This window comes from Gymnodraco acuticeps, unplaced genomic scaffold, assembly GCF_902827175.1.
Source record: "Gymnodraco acuticeps unplaced genomic scaffold, fGymAcu1.1, whole genome shotgun sequence".
NCBI classification, from domain to species: domain Eukaryota; kingdom Metazoa; phylum Chordata; class Actinopteri; order Perciformes; family Bathydraconidae; genus Gymnodraco; species Gymnodraco acuticeps.
This window is the reverse complement of record NW_022991145.1, coordinates 1-22,577: the sequence shown is the minus strand read 5'-3', so window position 1 is coordinate 22,577 and position 22,577 is coordinate 1. Positions and strand designations below refer to the sequence as shown.

Genomic DNA, 22,577 nt, shown 5'->3' with positions numbered 1-22,577 from the left:
TGCGTAACAGCACGTCGTATCATTAAAGGTGGGGTAGGTAAGTTTGAGAAACCGGCTCGAGATACACTTTTTGTTATATCCCATGGAATGCTCTTAACATCCCGATAGCAATGAATATCTGAAGTGCTTTGACAACAAATCCATTAAAAAATGTCATCTGTGGAAGCCGTAGTACTGTAAAAAGCAACATTCTTGATATTTCCACAAAATATTTCTAAAACCTTCAAAATAAGGGGGTGTAATGATCCATGAATCTAGATAGATAAATAGTTTTTAATGATGAACAAGCCTATTTCATCAATGCAGTTAGAAAAGGTGTAAAATGGGCAATTTGATAGCAGCCCCTCCGAAGTCAGCCCGCAGACTTCAGGTGTATATCAGTACGTAGTGTCTCTACTTTAAAGAGTCCTCTCCTGCTGATGTTCAGGTGTATATCAGTATGTCATGTCTCTACTTTAAAGAGTTCTCTCCTGCTGATGTTCAGGTGTATATCAGTATGTCGTGTCTCTACTTTAAAGAGTCCTCTCCTGCTGATGTTCAGGTGTATATCAGTATGTAGTGTCTCTACTTTAAAGAGTCCTCTCCTGCTGATGTTCAGGTGTATATCAGTATGTAGTGTCTCTACTTTAAAGAGTCCTCTCCTGCTGATGTTCAGGTGTATATCAGTATGTATGTGTCTCTACTTTAAAGAGTCCTCTCCTGCTGATGTTCAGGTGTATATCAGTTATGTAGTGCCTCTACTTTAAAGAGTCCTCTCCTGCTGATGTTCAGGTGTATATCAGTAAGTCGTGTCTCTACTTTAAAGAGTCCTCTCCTGCTGATGTTCAGGTGTATATCAGTATGTAGTGTCTCTACTTTAAAGAGTCCTCTCCTGCTGATGTTCAGGTGTATATCAGTATGTAGTGTCTCTACTTTAAAGAGTCCTCTCCTGCTGATGTTCAGGTGTATATCAGTATGTAGTGCCTCTACTTTAAGAGTCCTCTCCTGCTGATGTTCAGGTGTATATCAGTATGTAGTGTCTCTACTTTAAAGAGTCCTCTCCTGCTGATGTTCAGGTGTATATCAGTATGTAGTGTCTCTACAGCCGGTGCTGAAACTGGAGGGAACACAAGGATGTGAGCCTTTGCAGACACACTACAGGAAAAGGTAAACCTCAAAAAGCATCATAGGGCCTCTTTAATTAAACTATAATTTAACTTTTTTTTTATATGAAGGAAAGAAAAAAACACAATTACACGGAATAAATCCAGCTGAAATAAAGAGTCACGACAGCAGAAACCCTGAAATGTATTTCTTTTTAATTTAATTCAAAATAAATACTACCACGGCAACGCAAGTCCACTACTGGGTTCTTGCCCTAATGTTTTGGTAAGAAAACAAACAAGCAAACGATCCAAAAAAAAAAGAAAAGACTTCAGTTAATGCATCCATCATCATCATCCTTCAGCGACTTTCAAGAGGTGCCTTTTTTAACGACATACAAGGTAACACTGCCTAGAATGACAAACATAAATAAAACAAATACTATGGTACAAAAAGAGGGGCTGGGTTGGGGGGGGGGAATGATGGGATTGGAACAACCTGATGAAACCAGCACTGCGAAAAATAAATAAAAATGTAATCCATGGTCCCACTTTTTTGTATTTTTTTTAGTTTTTAAAGAGGGGACAGAAACGACAGTGCAGACTCCACAGTTACAGTCACGTCCTCTCACAGGAAGTCAGGAGTCAACAGGCGGGAAACATCCCATACTGAATATTACCGACCCACAAAAAATCAGCAGAAGGGTCCCAGTCTTCGACACTGTCTTTTCCTCCTCTTTTTCTCTTAAATGCAGTTTTTTGAGTCGTGGTTGTTGTTGTTTTTTTCGGTCACTATTCTCATCAGCAAGCTTGAAGTACAGTCACACAGAAACAAATGTTTTATGTCTGTTAAGATGCCACGATAGACCCAAGAAAGAAAAAAGGCATTGCATATTTACATCGAGGAGTTTTGGGGCGACTTTTTTCTGGCAGTCCTCACAGTCTTCATACAGGAGTGTCTCACGGCTCAGTTTTTCTCGTGACATGATAAGTGATTTATTGATACCATTTTAGGTTTAAAAACGTGTGTGTGTATAAATGTATCTCATACTGACAGGACAGAAGGCCTGCATCTGGAAGCCACGATTATGTTAGTGTCCGTGTGATAAATTACATTTTCTTCACTGATCTATCGTCTAAAAACAGTCTCTTTGTTATCAGTGTGTGAGTATGAATGATGTGTGTGTTGCCAGGGTTCCTACACACTTCCAATACAGATCCAAATTGTTCACACACAATAAAAAACCAGTAGAACTTCCCTCGCTGTTCGATATGTTTCACAGTCATTTGTCTCATCACTTGTACACATGGACGTCAAGAAAACAATTATTTCCAATAACTTCAGCAATTACAAACAGCGTTTAAAGACCTGGAAACCCCCCAAATCTCCTCCTCTGAATGAACCTTTCTGAAAGTGTGCAGGAACCCTGAAGAGTGTGAGCAGCAGATTATATTAAGTGGACAGTTTTCTCCAAAACAAATTCACTTTGATGTGTTTTTCTTTTCTTTCAATGTGAATTATCAATACTCAACCGAAACGTCAGATTCAGTTTTGATATACAGCTTGTTTTGGTTCAGATCTAAAGGTGGGGTAGGTGATTTGAGAAACCAGCTCGAGCGCGCTGGAGTTTGAAAATACACAACCGGAAAGAATCTGCCACTTCCTCACAGAGCCCCTCCTCCAACACACACGAACGCGCACATGACCAATGAGGGCACGAGATCAGTTTGTGCCCCGATGGAAGGCTGACAGGCAGGTAGGCCATCCAGTTACTTTAGCCGGGCCGGCTCAGATGATTGGTCGTGCTTTTTACAGCGCCACGGCTTCCACTGATGACATTTTTTAATGGATTTGTTGTCAAAGCACTGAAGATATTCATTGCTATCGGGATGTTAAGAGCATTCCATGGAATATAACACAAAGTGTATCTCGAGCCGGTTTCTCAAACGTACCTACCCCACCTTTAAGGCTGTGATTATTGACTTTATGGGTTAATCGGCTAATTGTTGTCTAGATTGATCGTTTGCTTTCTAAAACGTCAGAAAATTGTGAAAACTGTCCATCCCAGTTTCTCAAAGTCCAAGATGATGTCTTTAAATGTCTTGTTTATTCAATCCAAAAGCCATAGATGTTCACTTTAATGTGATATAAAACAGAGAAGAGCAGGACATCTCCATCTCTGAGGCTGAAACGGCATTTTCTGCTCATTTGGCATGAAAAATAACCTCGTTTTAATTATCTTTCTTTTGAAAAACTAAAAGATGTTTCGCTACTCTTCAGCGAAGGGTCTTCTTGTCTTTCTCTCAAACCACTAAGAAATAAGATAAGAAGTGCCTTTTATAATGTATGATGTCCTCATAATGTATGATATCCTTTATTGTTTTATGTATGTGGAACCTATATGCTGCAGGTCTCCCTTGAAAAATAGATCTATGATCTCAATGGGACCAATATGGTTAAATAAAGGTTTGAAATGAAATGAAATGAATCCCTGTGGTGAAATGCAGGAGTTTAACAGCAACATGAGAGTTAGACCAAACCACTAGAGGGCAGGACTCTCTAGGTTGGAGCTAATAATGCCTGGATGTGTTTCTAAACTACCATCGGTTGTAGTTGACATGAAGCTGGATGAGCCGCTGCCGCTCTAACATTTAACTGAAGCAGATTAAAGTCTCAATTTAAAAGATTTCCATTTAAATAAATGTCTGTGAAGTCGCTATCACCATAAGAGGCATTCAAATAGTGATTAAGCCTACTGATTAAAGTATTGTAGTATTTTTTACATTTGCAAGATAACAAACTTGGTGTCTGTGGCAACATTCCCCAAAGAGTACCATCTAATGCAAACTGAACGTTTCCCAGCGCTGCAGCTTCTCAATAAAAGCCTTTAACTGGCAAAACAAGTTTTCTTTTGGAGTCGGAAACACAGGAAATGCTAATTGTCAGTGAGCCTGACACTGACCGATGTTTTAAATCACGTCATCTTGTTGCATCCTCTTCTTCCACAATGCTATAATGGTTTTCTGAATGAGGAATTGGCACCACCTACTGCTGATCGCTACGAACCAAACTTCCCATAAATCGCATAACGGTAGTGTATTGGGAACGGGCACATTTTACTCTAAATTCAGCAAAATGTACGAATGCATTTGTATGGAAACCTGGCTGTGGATCACCACATTATCAGAGAGCGTCGTCTTGAAGCAACTTGCAAACTCCAGCTTCGTCTAAAATATGTTTTTAAACACACGCCTTAAGTTGCATTGAGTGATCTGATATGCCGTTCATTTCAGAAAACGCCAAATTAGCTTTTGTTCGGAGTAAACTGCCAACTTCAGTCACAGCTGTTTCCTGTTTCTGAGTGTAAATATATATGTGTGTGTGTGTGTGCTATGACAGCATAAAGTTGACCCCCATGTCCCACATACATTACATACATACATTAAGCCACATTTCCCTGTGTAAACACCCATTCCACTAGTCCTACAGCTAAGATGAGGAAACAAAGAGCGGAGGTGAAGAAGAGGAGGAGGTGGAAGAGGAGGAGGAGGAAGAAGAGGAGAAGCGGTGAGAAAGCAGAGAAGGCCTCGTTCCCCTGCCGGCTGTGGAAAGCTGGAGCGGTTAGCTGAGTTTGAACGCGGTTGTGCTCTGTGGCGCCTGAGTGAACTGTGCAGTTTCTGGCAGTTTAGTGTTTCCTGTTTTCAAAATAAAAGAACAAACTTGGAAGTAAAAGCGCAAAAAAAACACATGGGGCTGAAAAAATACGAAAGTAGTAACACTGCAACGATGAAAGGAATGACACAGACTCGTCCGTCCTCGTCCTTTTGTTTTTAAGTTTATCTGCAGACAGTGATTTCATTGCCATGGGATTTGGGGGAATGTGCGCTGCCATGGCAAATGCATGAGAAAGAAACATTTTTTTTGAGTGAACCACGAGCCATGCACTTATTCTCAACTAAGAATAACCCCCCCCCCCCTCCCCTCTCACAACCCCCGAAACCCCGCCCGCCCTCTCCCCGAAAAACTAAACAAAACACCCTGTCGGTATGATACGAAACATCTGCACACGTAAGGCAACATTTTTGGTTTTTTGTTCCCTAAAACGGCTCTTCCAAACCAAGTGCAAAAAAGTCAAAAGAAGATTTTAAGAAAATAAGGGCAGAAACAACCAAAAGATGACCCGGGTCGACAACTTAATACTGACGGAGAGAAAAAATAAATAACAAAAACATTGCCTTCTGCAGTAAATAGCGCTGAAAATGTAGGAGACTTATTTTTTTTTAGTGTGGGGAGACCGGCTGGAGTCTATCCCACTGTGCAAAAACCTCTTTTTAAAGTCCCTAAAAAGACTCCTCCCCGTCTGTGAGGAGGCAGAGCAGGAGAAAAAGAGGGGAGACTGGTATTTTTTTTTTCCTAAAATGGCTACGTGTTTTCCTCAAAAATGGCCACGGATGGGGATGACGGCGGCTCACTCCCGCCCGCTGGCTGAGTACGAGAACTGTGGGAAGTGAGGCCTCCGCTCGTTGTCCGCCGCGTCCATCCCGTCCTCATCGTCTGCAGGAGAGACAGAGGGAGGAGAGTCAGAGGAGAACATATAACATGTGTGTGTGTGGGCATCTTTAAACCAGAAGGTTGTTGGTTTGATGGCCAACAGTGTGTGTGTGTCTGTTAGCTTCCCTAGAGCAAGGTGCACTGCTCTGTAAGAATGAGGTGTGAATGGGTGAATGACTCGTATTATGTAAAGCGCTGTAAGGGGTCAAACAGACCTGATAATATATATACATAGATAAGTACAGTCTATCTATTTTACCATGTGTGTCTGTGTCATGTGATTAGGGCTTTGTTTTTGGCAATATCTTGATTGGATGGATCTCTATTGTCTGATGTTCACAAGTCAAGTGAGAAGTAGTAAATATAGATAAACATTAGCAAATAAGAATCACACAATGACATTATTAAAGTGAGTATAATATGTTTCTATTACAGCCCACATCTGTGATATCTGGTTCAGACAGACATGAACACAAAACATGTATATTCATGATTTAGGGGAGTTTAGTACTAGGAGCAGTGGGCAGCTATTGTACAGCGCCCGGAGCGCTCCAAGTAGCAGTCCACGATCCATATTTAGGTCTGTTCGGGGACTTGAACCGGCGACCCTACGGCTCACAGTCCAAGCCCCTACTGACTGAGCCACTGATTTATAATAATGATTACCAATATTTTGGATTGAAGTCGCTGATGGTAGTTGTTTTGGGGTACAGACAGACAGACATCCTTTTTTTGTGAAGCTTAAAATAAATCCTAGTCAAGGCAAAGGTCTGTCTTAACTGGTGTCCATTGAGCGTTTCTGCTACGTTGTATTTTAATGACAGGTACACATTTATCATTTTAGCTCACTTTCAGACTGACAAAACCATGATCTACTGCACACCAGTTTCCTTCATAGATGATACACCTTAATAGTTTTGCAGTTGGTGTATAACGACTGTTCTACCGGTTATTCATAACTACATTTTCTGCAAATGTTGAAAGCCAAATATGTTCAGGTAGAAGGAGGACCTTACATTTCTCCGGCGGAGTGATGGTGATGGTCTGTGCTGTGAACTCCTCGTCGAAGTAGCGTGTGTCCGTCTCTGAGCTGACCTGCGGCTGGAAAGGAGGGACCAGCTGCAACCAGACAGGAAGTAGAAGGAGACAGGAAGTAGACGGAGACAGGAAGTAGAAGGAGACAGGAAGAAAGAGACAGTTATTAAAGCTGAGTTTGCTGTGTGAGGATACAAAAATACATGGAATTGTTAATCAATACATTTATTAAACTACATTCAATTCAAAAGGCTTTAATGGCATGTGTCGCCAAAGCAATCCTGACGGTAGTTGCAAAACAAAAACAAATAATCTATATTGTGGGGGAAACTTCTGAAGCAATGGAGAGTCAGGACTCAGAGAGACACGAGGAGAGCTGGAGAATTCACAAGACAGGTCATAGAGCCACGAGTTGACACAATCAATTCTGAAGAAACCTTCCTCTCACATAGGCGCGTTCACACCGCAGTACTTTTCCCACTTTAGTTCCGATATAGTTCCGAAATGTTGCGTTCACACCAAAAAATATCCGGAACTAAATTTAGTTAATGAGAACCTTTTCACCCTCTTTTCAGTCCCTGCTAGAGAGCAGGGACTTTTGTGGGAGAAAAAGGTTCCTATTTCTGATTGGCTGGGCGGATTGCAAACCACGCCCCTTAAAACCCAAAGTTTTGTGAAGCCATTTTATTATCCTCGCATTAGCATTATTAGCATTAGCCCAGCGCACCAACGCAGAGAGACTAACTTATGGCAACACAAAAGAAAACATCGGAGCGGTGGAGTGATGAGGAGGTGTCGGCGTTCTGGCGATTTACTCGGAAGGCTGGGGAAGCCAACTCCGGGGACTTCCGGCCGGGGACTTTGGGCGGCAGTATACGCCGTGAAGTTGTTTGCGGCCTGCTAGTAAACCCAAAGCAGAAGAAGAAGAAGTGACGTCAGCGGCTTCATTTGCCTAATCCTTCCCCAGGGACTTATTCCGGTGTGAACGCGATCTGTACTTAGTTCATGAGAACCATTGGCGGCACCAGGATTTTTTTGCTGCAGTAGCTTAGCAGTTGCTATATGACAGCACGGCGTTGCTAGTTAAATTTCAAAAATAAATAAACAAACAATACCAGTGGGCCAAGCACGAGCCTGTTCATATTGTAGCGTTCACCGCTATTCAAAATCACAGATCACTCGAGCCTTCAAAGTCGAAAACGTTCTCTTTATTTTCTGGTATTGACGGCCACAGCCACACCTTACAGAACCAATCAACAGAGGTGGGACCAAGTCATTGTTTTGCAAGTCCGAGTCAAGTCTCAAGTCTTTGCGCTCAAGTCCAAGTCAGGATGGGCAAGTTCAAGTCAAGTCCAGTCCTAAACTTTGACAAAACGAGTCTTAAACAAGTCATTATGTGCTTTTCAACAAATGTAATGACATCGATCAACAGAATAATACTTAATAATCAAACTGCTCTTTATTAGTCACATTAATAATTTAATAATCCATTTTCTCTCTGCTGGTAAAGTAACGTGTGTTTTTCTATTTTGAGAGGGATCAGTAAGGTAAGGCTACCGTGACGGTTTGATTCAGAAGGAGTTTAATTTATAAGATCCCTGATGTTGAGGTGACCAGAATGTTTATTTCCACTGTGGACAACATGTTATAAGGGACCCACAATCTATCTTTATGCAAGGGATAATGTGCAGCGTGGCGTCTCTATAAAGAACACCTGAATCTAGGTCCCTCTGCAGGTGGTACTTTAACTATGTTTTGATGCTAATACTTTTGTACTTTTAATTGTAACATTTTGAATTCAGGACTTTTTATTGTAACCGAGTATTCCTACACTCTGGTACTTTTACTCAAGTACAAGATCTGAACTTCTCCTGCTCTGAAGGTTATTTTCATTTTACAAATCCTGCACTCAGCTTTGCTTACACACACACACACACACACACACACACACACACACACACACACACACACACACACAGCACACACACACACACACACACACACACACACACACACACACACACACACACACACACACACACACACACACACACCACACACACACACACACACACACACATCACACACACCACACACACACACACACACACACACACACACACACACACACACACACACACACACACACACCACACACACACACACACACACACACACCACACACACACACACACACACACACACACACACACACACACACAACACACACACACCACACACACACACACACACACACACACACACACACATTTCATTTTATATCTCTTTCTTTTACGCTTACTTGTTAGAAATCTTTCCATTTTCGATCTGTGTTCACATACTAAGAATTATAACAACATTAGCCAAGTAACAGTTTGTGCTTTAACTTACAACGACCCCTGATAGATCTCGCGAGAATGTGTATAAATATATATAGATACATTTTCATAACAAAACAATGGGGTTGCTAAGCCATTGCTAGGCCAATTGTTGGAGTTGCTATAGCAACTCCAAGCTACCCCCTGGCGCCGCCCCTGATGAGAACTAAAGAGTTCTGATGAACCTTTGTGGGAAAAGTACTGTGGTGTGAAAGCGCCTACATGATGTTAGGTAATCCACATTCTTCACTAGATAGACTAAACAGCTGAGGACACTGAATTACTTGCAACTGACGCCTAATGGCCTCGAAGATTTCCAACCTTGGAGACATCAAACCCCGAGAAGGAAGCGTTCCATATGTCCCCATAACAATGAACTATGTTTGACCCAAAGATGCCCGGTCATAAACTGGCGACAACAACACATGGCCTCTTAAGGGAGATAACAGATGCCAAGGCTGGTCATAAACGTCAGAGGGCAAAAGGTAAACATCTATGGGAATTATTCCCAAACATCTATAAATATATTTGACATTTTCCCAGCTTTATAGTTTGTGATTATTAATTATTAACTGCGCCGTCCTGCATAACGAGTAATTGTATATCTGGTACTTTAAGTATACTTTTTTACTTATACAAAAGTAGGTTCTTTAGGTTTTTTTTATTTTGAATGCAGGACTTTAACTAACCAGTTACTAATCGACTGAACGCCAAACCAATCAATCAGGTGGATTCTTTAAAAAAATCAAGCTAAAAAAGTATACATTTAATTGATATTGTTCTATTATAATTTCAAAAAGAAACTTTACATTAAATACAAGTATGCATAAAACATACACACAAATAAAAACACGATGCAATGAAAGGATACATAAGGTTTGTTTTATTTAATATCGGTAGACGCTGCATTCCTTGTTAAACGAAGACATTTTTTTTAGAGGATTGTTTGGACTGCTTATTGTTCTTCTACCTGCGTAAAGATGAGGTAATTGTTTTTCTATTCTGGAGTTAATGCTTTTAACAGCCAGGCTTTTTTTGAATAATGAGGTAACCCTGATCCCAGAATATCTCAGGGAGGCAGTTTTAGAATAACTCTCCGCTGTCTCCTGCTCTCACCTTCTTGTCGTAGACGTCCTGCCAGTCGACTGCATTGAAGTAGCTGTGTCTCATGATCTCCTTCGCGTCATCCGGCCCGCCGCCCAGCCTGTCAGAACACAGAGAAGAACACATCAAAACCTGCTCCAACAAAGTCTCCATCAATGGACTCAGAATATCCACCTGCTACGCATCCCAAAATAACTGCCGGGTGAGCGAGTTCGCCGCGAAGCTGTTTCTTCATTAGAGGCAGAGACGCCTCCGGGACAATCAGAGAGGGAAATTAGCAGCAGCAGATCTGTGAAACGGCACTTTACTGAACACCAGTTATCACGAGGAGGACTGTTCTCTGATAACGATGAGGTGGAGGTTTAAACGGGAATTAACTGCTGAATTCTGGGAAATAAAACCAAATGTATATTTTATTCTGTGGATAAGAAACTGGGGCGTGAGCGGTCAATGTTTTTTTTGGTGCTAAACCTTAAAGTGCTGGTTTTGTACTATTATCCCTCCCTGTGTGTGTGTGTGTGTGTGTGTGTGTGTGTGTGTGTGTGTGTGTTAAATATATCTTACTTATTTAAAACCAATGTGTAGACTGATGCTTTAGGACAATTTATAGCCACTTGTTTTAAACATTTAGTTATTACTTCTTTTGTAGTGAGCCTTTTCTTATCAAGCTCCACATTTGTGGAATCAGCTTCCAGTTTGTGTTCGGGCGGCAGACACCCTATCCGTTTTTAAGAGTGCGCTTAAGACCTTCCTTTTTGATAAAGCTTATAGTTAGGGCTGATTAGATTCAGCCCCTAGTTTTGCTGATATAGGCTTAGTTTGTCGGGGGACATCTTACTTCTTCCTTCTCTCTGTCTATACCTGTGTACTCTCATGTTCCCATTAACCCAGCTTCCCCAAATTTCTTTCTTTTTGGTGTCTATATACGCCGGGATCCGGAGTCATGGATGATCCTGCGCTCCTCTGTCCTGGATCGCGAGCCCTGGATCTTGAGTCGTGGCTGTGGTCCTGGATCATAGGTCCTGGATGGATATCCTCGTGGATTCATCTTCCTATTATACACACATGCATTTCCAAACATTTGGACTACCTATGTTGCAAATGTATTATCTTTTCAATTTACACACGGCATCTATTGCACGTCTGTCCGTCCTGGGAGAGGGATCCCTCCTCTGTTGCTCTCCCTGAGGTTTCTCCCATGTTCCCTTTAAACTGTGGGTTTTCTTCGGAAGTTTTTCCTTGTACGATGTGAGGGTCTAAGGACAGAGGGTCTAAGGACAGAAGGTCTAAGGACAGAGGGTCTAAGGACAGAGGGTGTCGTATTGTCATAATGATATTTTGTACAAACTGTAAAGTCCACTGAGACAAATGTAACATTTGTGATATTGGGCTATATAAATAAACATTGATTGATTGATTGATTGATTTTGTGTCTGTTTTGTTCAGTTCAATGTTCAAATTACATCAATATCATTATGTTCAAAAAGTAACCTAATATATTGGTGTGTGATGCACTTTCTTGTTACCTTTTTTGTAGGAAAAGTGAAATACAAATAAAGTAAGGTTGATTTCTTGAGTGATATTTCTCTGCATAGCGCCATATTTTCTCCCTTTACTGTGAAAGCCAGGAGATGGTGTGTGTTTAACTCCACAATATGCATGTGTGTGTATATCTGTATGTGTGTGTACGTGTGCGTGTCTGTGCATGTGCGTCTGTGTGTATCTGTATGTGTGTGTGTGTGTGTGTGTGTGTGTGTGTGTGTGTGTGTGTGTGTGTGTGTGTGTGTACCGTTTGTTGGGGTCCTTGATGAGCAGCCCTGACAGCATCGGTGTGTGTGTGTGTGTATGTGTGTATCGTTTGTTGGGGTCCTTGATGAGCAGCCCTGACAGCAGTGGTGTGTGTGTGTGGGTGTGTGTGTGTACTGTTTGTTGGGGTCCTTGATGAGCAGCCCTGACAGCAGTGGTGTGTGTGTGTGTGTGTGTGTGTGTGTGTACTGTTTGTTGGGGTCCTTGATGAGCAGCCCTGACAGCAGCGGTGTGTGTGTGTGTGTGTGTGTGTGTGTGTGTGTGTGTGTGTACCGTTTGTTGGGGTCCTTGATGAGCAGCCCTGACAGCAGCGACTTGGCGTCTGCAGACAGAGTTCTGGGGAACTTGATCTCCTCCATGAGGATGAGCTCGAACAGCTTCTCGTGGTCCTGGTTGTAGAACGGCAGGCGGCCGCACATCATCTCGTACGTCACCACACCCAGACCCCACCAGTCCACCGCCCGGCCGTAGTCGTTGTCCTCCAGCACCTGAACACACCACATGGGACGGATTGAACCACAATGTTTTCTATTAAAAGCAAAATGGAAGCAACAAAAAACACTTTCATTGACAGAGTTCAGAAGTTTGTAATCAGCTCTTATATTGATCAATGGCATTTTTAATAGTGGTAAAAAATCATTTGACACTAATTTATCAAAATCTTTCTAAGACGTGACGTTTCACACAGAGGTCAAGGGATAGACGTTAGGAGCTGATTTTTGGACTATTCGACCGCAACCCTGGACTAACCTTTTGTTTATATTGTTAATTCCAGCTTGTTGGATGCGTTATTGCACATGACACTGAAACAAGAACCGGTTCCTATTTAAATGCGTACACATTTTGATACTGAACTTCAATTTTCTTTAAACCAAAATCTGCAGATTTGTTTGTATTATTATAGAACTGTTGCTAAATATATATTTGTCTTTCTGTCCTTTCAAATTACAGTCTGTTTGAAGCATTGCAATTCCTTGATACAAAATAACATTTATTGGACAAGAGGACCTTCTACAACCAAAAGAATGAAGCCATTTAGAAATATAGAGAAGTCCTGTTAGACATCTCACTGGACCGAATTAAGATTTTGCGGCAGGAGATCTCAAACTTTTGAACAGAATCGAATATTAATAACGGAAGAGGCCATGTAGTTATTTGGTGACCTTAACTGCTCTGATATCTGCTTTCCAATCCTCAGAATGTGAAAATCACTTTCAAGATCTCCACGAGGACCACATTAGAAGAAGTGAAATAAGGCCCTGACATCCTGCTCTGTTGTAAATAAACATTAAGCTGCCATTAGAGGAAATACACGTGACGGTACTTCCACAAATGAGACTCCCGGTGGTTGTGGCTGAATGAAAAACAACACGCGACCAAAACACACGACAGCGAGACTCAGTTTGGGATTTTATATAAAGTTGTGGGATAGTTTCAAATTCCATTTTTCACAACACTATTATCCACACCAAAATAACTCACAATAGTTTGGGATATCTGTAAAAAAATATCTAAAACAAATAATAATATAAAATAAACAAGGAATGCTATTAGGATAAAATATCTTCAACTCCATTATTGTATGTTTTCTCAATTCCTTCAGCTAATTAAATAAACTTATTTGAATCAGATTTTGTGTACTATTATCCCTCCCTGTGTGTGTGTGTGTGTGTGTGTGTGTGTGTGTGTGTGTGTGTGTGTGTGTGTGTGTGTGTGTGTGTGACCTAGCATTACTATCCTTGTGGGGACCTACATCTTATTACACAGTCACGTGTGGGGACTCGCGGGTCCCCATGAGGGGAATCATACATTTTTGGGCGAAGACTTGGTTAGGGTAAGGTTAAGGTTAAGGGTTAGGGTTAGGCATGTGTTGGTTATGGTTAAGGTTAGGATAAGTCTCCAGGAAATGCATGTAAGTCAATGTAATGTCCCCTGAAGTGATGCATACATGGTATGTGTGTGTGTGTGTGTGTGATATATATCTTATTTAAAACCAATGTGTAGACTGATGCTTTCCGACCATTTAAAGCCACTAGTTTTTAAACATCTATTAGGGGAGGGAGACAAGGGAATGTATATAGATGTGTGTGAGTGTGAATGTATCTAGTTGTGTGTGAGTGTGAATGTATCTAGTTGTGTGTGAGTGTGAATGTATCTAGTTGTGTGTGAGTTTGAATGTATCTAGTTGTGTGTGAGTGTATCTAGTTCTGTGTGAGTTTGAATGTATGTAGTTCTGTGTGAGTTTGAGTGTATGTAGTTCTGTGTGAGTGTGACCTCTGACCTCAGGGGCCAGGTACTCTGGGGTCCCACAGAAGGTCTTCATGGTGGCAGTGTCGGTGATGCCTTCTTTGCACAGGCCGAAGTCTGTGATCTTGATGTGGCCGTCTTTGTCCAACATGAGGTTCTCCAGCTGGTGAGGAGGACAACAGACATTAAAAACATGACCCTCGATTTGATCTGACAAGACCAATCTGGACTTGTTTCTCAATGTTGAATGTTAAACTCAGAGCTGTAAACTCAAGTGTTGATTATGATTCATTTCAAATTGTAATTGTGAAGCAGAAACCAAAACAGAAAGAAACCTAAATCACATAGAAAAGGTAAAAGCTACGAATTGTTTAATGTGGTCCATCGAGCGTCCTACAACCACCAGAACATCAACTTCTTGTATTTGTAGAACCAGGTGATAAACGTTAGATTCCTCTCGGGTGAAGTTTACCTTCAGATCCCGATAGACGATCTTTGCAGAATGAAGGTAATCTAGAGCAGAGACGATCTCAGCGCCGTAGAAACGGGTGCGGTCCTCCGAGAAAACTCTTTCTCTTGACAAATGGAAAAACAGCTGCAAACAAACACAAGACAAATGTTGTTTTTAAGTATATTCATTAGGTAGAAGACTAGTTATTAACATGCAGTACAACTCAGAATGGGGTCGTGACAGACCGTAGCTACTATTTTAATAATTAATTAATTATTAAGGCAATCAATCGAGCAAAACTGTAAGATATATAACTATTTATTCTTGTAACTTTTCTTACTTTTCTTACTGAAGTGCAACTGTCTAACCAATGCAGCTATAACTCCCTCCATGCTTTTTGATGTTTCAGATTATTATTTAATTTCAATGCATGGGTTTGCTTCATTCTCCCCACAACAATCCAGGTTGCAACAAATATTTTCAGTAAAACCATTTCCAATAAATGAAACAATCTTTGACCAAACAAGACGAATACATAAGAAATGAATAATCTCTCTGTGTTAAAGTGATTTCCTTAAAGGTAGGGTAAGAATGGAGAAACCAGCTCGAGCGCGCTAGAATCTGAAAATACACAACCGAAAAAAATCTGCCACTTCCTCACAGAGCCCCTCCTCCAACACACACGAACGCGCACATGACCAATGAGGGCACGAGATCAGTTTGTGCCCAGATGGAAGGCTGACAGGCAGGGAGGCCATCCAGTTACTTTAGCCGGCTCAGATGACTGGTCGTGCTTTTTACAGCGCCACGGCTTCCACAGATGACTTTTTTTTATGGATTTTTTGTCAAAGCATTTAATGTATTCATTGCTATCGGGATGTTAAGAGCATTCCATGGAATATAACAACAAGTGTTTCTGAAGTGAATTACCTACCCCACCTTTAAGTAATACATCTGTACCATCATTAAAAACCCAGGACAGTGCAGACACTCCCCCACAGCGAGAGGAGTGAGAGCTTTCTGTTGAAGCCCTCCTCACCATTCTTCAATAAATCTTGAAATAACTTCCATGTGAAAATAAGACGGAACATCAGCCAGCATCAAACTTTAATTTTTTTAAAGCGACTCTTTGAAGTCTCACCTCTCCTCCGTTGACGTACTCCATTACAAAGCACAGCCGATCCTTCGTCTGGAACGAGTACTTCAGAGACTGCAACACACACACACACACACACACTTAAAACTCTGCTCAGCCATTTGTTTCAAACACATTTCTATTTTTAAAGAAGCTTTGTGGTCTGCGCCTCCTTCTTTCTGTGCACGACATCTATCAAGAGGTCTTTGATGTGTACCTGCTTCTCTTTATTTATATCTATTCACATATTTTACAGCAGCACAGCACAGGTGTGTCTTCATGTAATGTGTTCATCGACATGCTGATACTCACAGTTAGGAATGGATGCCGAGTGTTTTTTAATACCCTACTTTCTGTGAGTGTGTGAGCAACTTCATCCTGCGATGGGAGATAAAACAGGAAAGGAGAGGCGTGGAGATTAGTCAGGAGACACTTTCTTGTTTTAGTCACAAGGAGGAGGATGTAATTGTTAGGGAGGTGTGTGAACATCGGGACCCTGCCATTTCAAACCAATCTGTTACTGAGATTTCTAAATATACATCTCTAGACTAACACAGAAGGTGATGCATTTTCATTTTTGCTATATTCACACTTAAATTCATGATGAATTTGCTTTCAAATCTAAAATATGACATTTCCATCCAGTGACCATTAACATGCTCTCCAGGAAAGGACCATATTTTAATCATTTATTTTCATATATCTATTTCTTTCAATTTATTTGATTATTTATTTCCAATTGTATGCATTTCTATCATGTTCCCTTTCTTTGTTTTGACTTTGGAGATACAGCAAAATGAAAAAAACAGTTGAAACTATGAAACTGAAATAAAAACGAAGGTAAGTGAAATAATAAAAGGACCTTTGCTATGATGACTTCCTTCTTGAGGATCTTCATGGCGTAGTAGATGCCGCTCGCCTTCTCCCTCACCAGAATGACTTTCCCAAAAGTGCCTTTGCCCAGAAGCTTCAGATAGTCAAAGTCATTCATTGTCTGCAAACACAAACAACAGAGGAGCATGTGAGGAAAGAGCTTGCTTTTAATCGCAAAGAAAAGGATACTAAATATGAGACAGAATGTGTGAGCATCTCCTCTTGATATTTGTTTGAAGAAAGTCTTTGTTTTGAGCGATATCTTGTTTCTGGTCACCTTCCGCTTGTAGTGTCCGATGGAGGTGTCCATCTCCTCCTCGTTGACGTTCTCGATGGCGGAGGAGGGGCTGCAGAGGATGCCCTCCTCCTCCTGCTTGGCCAGAGACTCTGCGACCGTCTGGATGGCCTCGGCCCACTCGTCCCTGCAGGACACAACAACAACAACAACAACGGGTTAAAATACCAGCAGGGAAAGCTTTAGACTGACTCTCTGAGTCAACCCTCTGAGCTTTAGACTCACCCTCTGAGCTTTAGACTCACTCTCTGAGCTTTAGACTGACTCTCTGAGCTTTAGACTGACTCTCTGAGCTTTAGACTGACCCTCTGAGCTTTAGACTGACCCTCTGAGCTTTAGACTCACTCTCTGAGCTTTAGACTGACTCTCTGAGCTTTAGACTGACTCTCTGAGCTTTAGACTGACCCTCTGAGCTTTAGACTGACCCTCTGGGCTTTAGACTGACCCTCTGAGCTTTAGACTGACTCTCTGAGCTTTAGACTGAATCTCTGAGCTTTAGACTGACTCTCTGAGCTTTAGACTGAATCTCTGAGCTTTAGACTGAATCTCTGAGCTTTAGACTGACCCTCTGAGCTTTAGACTGACTCTCTGAGCTTTAGACTCACCCTCTGAGCTTTAGACTCACCCTCTGAGCTTTAGACTGAATCTCTGAGCTTTAGACTGAATCTCTGAGCTTTAGACTGACTCTCTGAGCTTTAGACTGACCCTCTGAGCTTTAGACTGACCCTCTGAGCTTTAGACTGACTCTCTGAGCTTTAGACTGACTCTCTGAGCTTTAGACTGACCCTCTGAGCTTTAGACTGACCCTCTGAGCTTTAGACTGACCCTCTGAGCTTTAGACTGACTCTCTGAGCTTTAGACTGACCCTCTGAGCTTTAGACTGACCCTCTGAGCTTTAGACTCACCCTCTGAGCTTTAGACTGACCCTCTGAGCTTTAGACTGACTCTCTGAGCTTTAGACTCACCCTCTGAGCTTTAGACTCACCCTCTGAGCTTTAGACTCACCCTCTGAGCTTTAGACTGACCCTCTGAGCTTTAGACTGACTCTCTGAGCTTTAGACTGACCCTCTGAGCTTTAGACTGACTCTCTGAGCTTTAGACTGACCCTCTGAGCTTTAGACTCACCCTCTGAGCTTTAGACTGACTCTCTGAGCTTTAGACTGACCCTCTGAGCTTTAGACTCACCCTCTGAGCTTTAGACTGACCCTCTGAGCTTTAGACTGACCCTCTGAGCTTTAGACTGACCCTCTGAGCTTTAGACTGACCCTCTGAGCTTTAGACTGACCCTCTGAGCTTTAGACTGACCCTCTGAGCTTTAGACTGACCCTCTGAGCTTTAGACTCACCCTCTGAGCTTTAGACTGACTCTCTGAGCTTTAGACTGACCCTCTGAGCTTTAGACTGACTCTCTGAGCTTTAGACTGACCCTCTGAGCTTTAGACTCACCCTCTGAGCTTTAGACTCACCCTCTGAGCTTTAGACTCACCCTCTGAGCTTTAGACTCACCCTCTGAGCTTTAGACTCACCCTCTGTGAAATATAGTTTACGCTCTCCATATGTTTAAACTGCACAGAATACTATGCTTATAACACCAATTACTATTTATTATATTATATATGTGAGCACCTCTTGGCCGACCATTTTATTTCATGAATTATTGTTCTTTAATAATAAATATATATAGATATTAAGAGATAAACATTTATTTATTCCACATATGGCAGTTATTTTAAAGCAAAACATGTACACTTATACCTCTTTTATTTATAGCGCACGTTGGAAAGGAGCAGGGAGAAGAACATCTTGTAATATGTCATGGTTGTTCTTAGTTATTGCGTTTCGGAAAGTTTTGTGTTCAGTTTGAGATTTATTTACTCTGAGTAACTTTTCTTTGTATCTTTCAAAAACCACTGGCATTACTTGCTTTATTTGTTGCAAGACTCTCCACAGAGGTTTCAAATGTCTGAGAAAAGACTAATCTAGCTATCTCAGTTGTTTTTAAGAGTTGATCACACTCAACCTGCCGGCCGAGGGGAGACAGAAACATCATAGGACCACCAGAGGAACACAGAGGAATCACAGTAATGACTTTTCTTGATGTTTCCCTTACTCACTAGCTTTTATTTAATAGAAACGTGTACCATTTACTTCCCAGTGCTTCTATAACACTTAGGAAAAAGGTTCAGGATGACATTGAATTTGTTGGTTTCCTTTCATACGTTGGTGCTATGTGAGGCAATGAAAGGTCCAACGAACACAATCATATATTCACTCCTTTAAAAACCTACAAGGTGCCTCTGCTGCTCATGTGAGCTGTTAGAGGATGTTGTTAGCAGAGTCCAGTGACAGGTAATCAGTCATGATATGTACATTATATTGGGTTTTTGAACGAGAACCGTGTAAAGCTTGGAGTGGAGCCGCAGCCCCCCCCCCCCCTGTTTCCTGTCTTTCTTCTCACTGCTGAGACAAACACTCGTTCAGGACTGAGAACCAAACATTTGATTTGTCCCTAAAGCCACGCCTTTTAAAATGTTTAACATGCAAGGCAAGTTTCCTTTCCTGGCAAAGGACAATGTGGAAAGGGTTCAGGTAGCAGCTCCTCCACACAATTAGTGTTTCTGGTCGATGTCAACTCTGCACAAATATTCAATATTCCAATCCACTTTATTTCTATAGCACATTTAAAAACAACAGAGTTGAACAAAGTGCTGTACATCAACAACTGTATAAAACCATAGCATAAATACATAAAAACAGACAGGACATGAAACAAATGTAGAGACAATGAAACCAGATCAGAAGCCACAGACTGAGAAACTCTCCTACATGACGTCAAAACAATACAAAACAATAGTAAGGTAAAAACCCAAATGTAAAAGCACAAGTGTCTGGTCAGTAGAAGCCAGGGAAAATAAGTGGGTTTTTAAACGAGATTTAAAAACAGGCACAGTTGGAGCAAGTCTAACCTGGAGGGGCAATTCGTTCCATACTTTTGGAGCTGCAACAGCAAAGGCTCTGGCCGTTTCTCAATGTCGAGTAAACCTGCTGCAGAGCCACTATTTCAAGTATAATACGTCATCGAGTGGCGCCGAAGGACTGTTTAAATGCCCAGCATTCGGCGCAACTCGATGACGTATTATACTTGAAATAGTGGCTTTGCAGCAGGTATACTCGACATTGAGAAACGGCCTCTGTCTCCTCGCTGCTTCAACCTTGATTTAGGGACTACCAGAAGTAATCTGTCAGCCGACCTAAAAGATCTGCCAGGTACGGGGGGGCCAAACCGTTACGGGCTTTGTATGCGAACAGTAACATGTTCAATTGTATTCTAAAACTGACTGGTAGCCAGTGTAAAGAGGCGAGCACAGGCGTAAGATGTTCACGCCTGCCTGGCCTTGTAAGGAGGCGTGCAGTATTCTCCATACTGGGAACACTGGTCAATATATCGCACATTCCTGCACAAACCTTTCAGCTCCTTCATTATGGAAAGGGGTTTTCTACCATTTTTGATTTTAGGATTCTTCGACTTGCTTTTACCTTCCTCTAATTACTGCCCAAAAAACGAGACGCATTTCTTGTGTGTGTAAATGTTTATGGTAATAAACCTATTTCTTATTGTAATTGGTTTTAATTGTGAAACTTTAATATAATTTTGGCTGAGAATTGACCTAATGATCCAAAATATAACAAATGCAACTTTGAAATATTGGCAATCATTCACATTCAGTGGTCTCCATGTATGTTCAGTGCTAGGTATTTACTGTAGCTAGTTTACCCTTTTTCTCCCTGGGTACAATTAGGCCAGATAGATATAAGGAGGAGGAGGAGGAGGAGGAGGAGGAGGAGGAGGAGGAGGAGGAGGAGGAGGAGGACGCTCACCTCTCATCAGGAGTGTCCACGTGGAAGGTCCTCTCGATGACGGTGGTCCACTGCAGGCAGCGGATGATGAAGGTGTTCGGCTTGGGCCGCTCCGTCTTCATCAGCTGACATTCTGCAAGAACCACAGAGAGAGGGATGAGGGCACTTAGAGATGTGGGGTCCTTTCTCCAGGGCAGGAAACATGTTGCCTGTTGAGTCTGACTGTCTTACTTGCTACAGAGAAGTTGTTGAGGGGGTACGCCAGGTCCGAGTCCTGCGGTTTGTCCTTGTAGCCGATGAAGGATCCGTCTGACTTCAGCAGGAAGTAACGCGGTCGCCAGTTCTTTATGTACTCACCTGGAGGAGGGGAATAACCAACCGGTTACATATGCACTTATATTGTATTCGGGATTGTGGGAAACGGTATTTCCATCGCTCTGTCTGTAAACACAAACTGAAAGATTGACAATAAAGTTGACTTTGACTAATATGAGTCTGGATTGTATGGCAGTATCTCTTCTTTCACCCTCTGTCTAAAACCAGAGCCCAGTCTGCTCTGATTGGTTAGCTGGCCGGCTCTGTTGTGATTGGTCAACCGCTTAGCGATGTCCCGCCCCTTAGCCTATCACGTACAATGTGTTGGAGCGCTAGCCAATCTCTTTTTTATTAATTAGGAGAAGCCCGTCTCTCTAATGTCGGTATTAGCCTGATAATGAAACTGAGCTGTCACATCACTGCATTATTCAGTCTGACTTAATTTAGGCTGTTTTCTGTGTTCTGGGGAGGGGTGTTATTACCTAACTAACTAAATTGGCAGTTTGACAAACAGTCCAATAATTAATTGTTTGATTAACAGAAACAAATATTAGTATTGATTCATCATTTTAGTATTTATTTACGCAAACATTTAAAAAAAAAGGTTGTTTTCAGACACTTAAATATGGAGATACCTGCCTTTTTGTATTATATCATTATATCAAGTGAATTAATTTCAGTTCAGCAGGCAGTCAGGCAGTAGAAGGTGCGAAAGGAGCAACTTTCCCCCCAAATGTAAGGCCCTATTTGACTTCATGGTCACCGGTTTTTATTATCTTGCTTTGGTTCTATTCTCATTAATGATGCTGCTATGAGACCTGAATGTCCCACTGGGGATTACCTTACCTTAAGATGTACCTTATCTTATTTTGATACAAAAAAAGAGTACAAATAATATGCCTGCCCCTCTTGATGTCCTATCTGAAAACGTGGCCTTTCCCTTTGACTAAATTCCCCTTTGTCTACAGATTTAATTGGTTCCTCTATATGTGACGTCCTGTCCGATATCCTGTCGAGCAAGAAGCACTTAGCAGTGAAGAAGATGCAATTTCAAGTCTCCAAACACCTTTGATTGTTACAGGTGTGTTCATCAACTGAATCATCAATTCATGACTACACTGAATACTGTACAACTAAGGCTCCAAATATATAAATAATGTATTTTCTGTGTTTCTCTAAAATTCAGTTTCTACAGCCCACTTTCCACAGCGTCCAGAACTGCGTGTGAACTCTTGAGTTTTGCTCTCAAACAGCCCGGAGAAGGCTGCTTGGGGCAGTTTTTCTCTGAGAGGCCGTTTGGCCTGAATTATAAGAGCACACAGAGGTGCAATAAACAATTGGGGGACTTGTGTGGGCCGGAGAGGAAGGAACCGGAGTGTTAGGTCATCCTCTGAAAGCTCATAGTGCCACTGAGAAACTTCCCCCTGACACACACACACACACAACA

The 22,577-nt window shown here is 41.7% G+C and overlaps 1 protein-coding gene across 1 annotated transcript; it reads right to left on the bottom strand.

The window, feature by feature from the left end:
- Positions 1–1,276: 1,276 nt before the first annotated feature.
- Positions 1,277–22,431, bottom strand: LOC117560397 (RAC-gamma serine/threonine-protein kinase-like; the record flags this gene model as incomplete). The annotated part of the gene is made up of 13 exons (XM_034237277.1): positions 1,277–5,637; positions 6,651–6,753; positions 10,164–10,251; positions 12,231–12,445; positions 14,239–14,367; positions 14,677–14,799; positions 15,797–15,865; positions 16,103–16,168; positions 16,653–16,784; positions 16,941–17,085; positions 20,837–20,948; positions 21,047–21,198; positions 22,331–22,431. Coding segments are annotated over 13 exons (1,521 nt in total), but the record flags the coding sequence as incomplete, so codon positions are not given.
- Between the last annotated feature and the right edge of the window lie 146 nt (positions 22,432–22,577).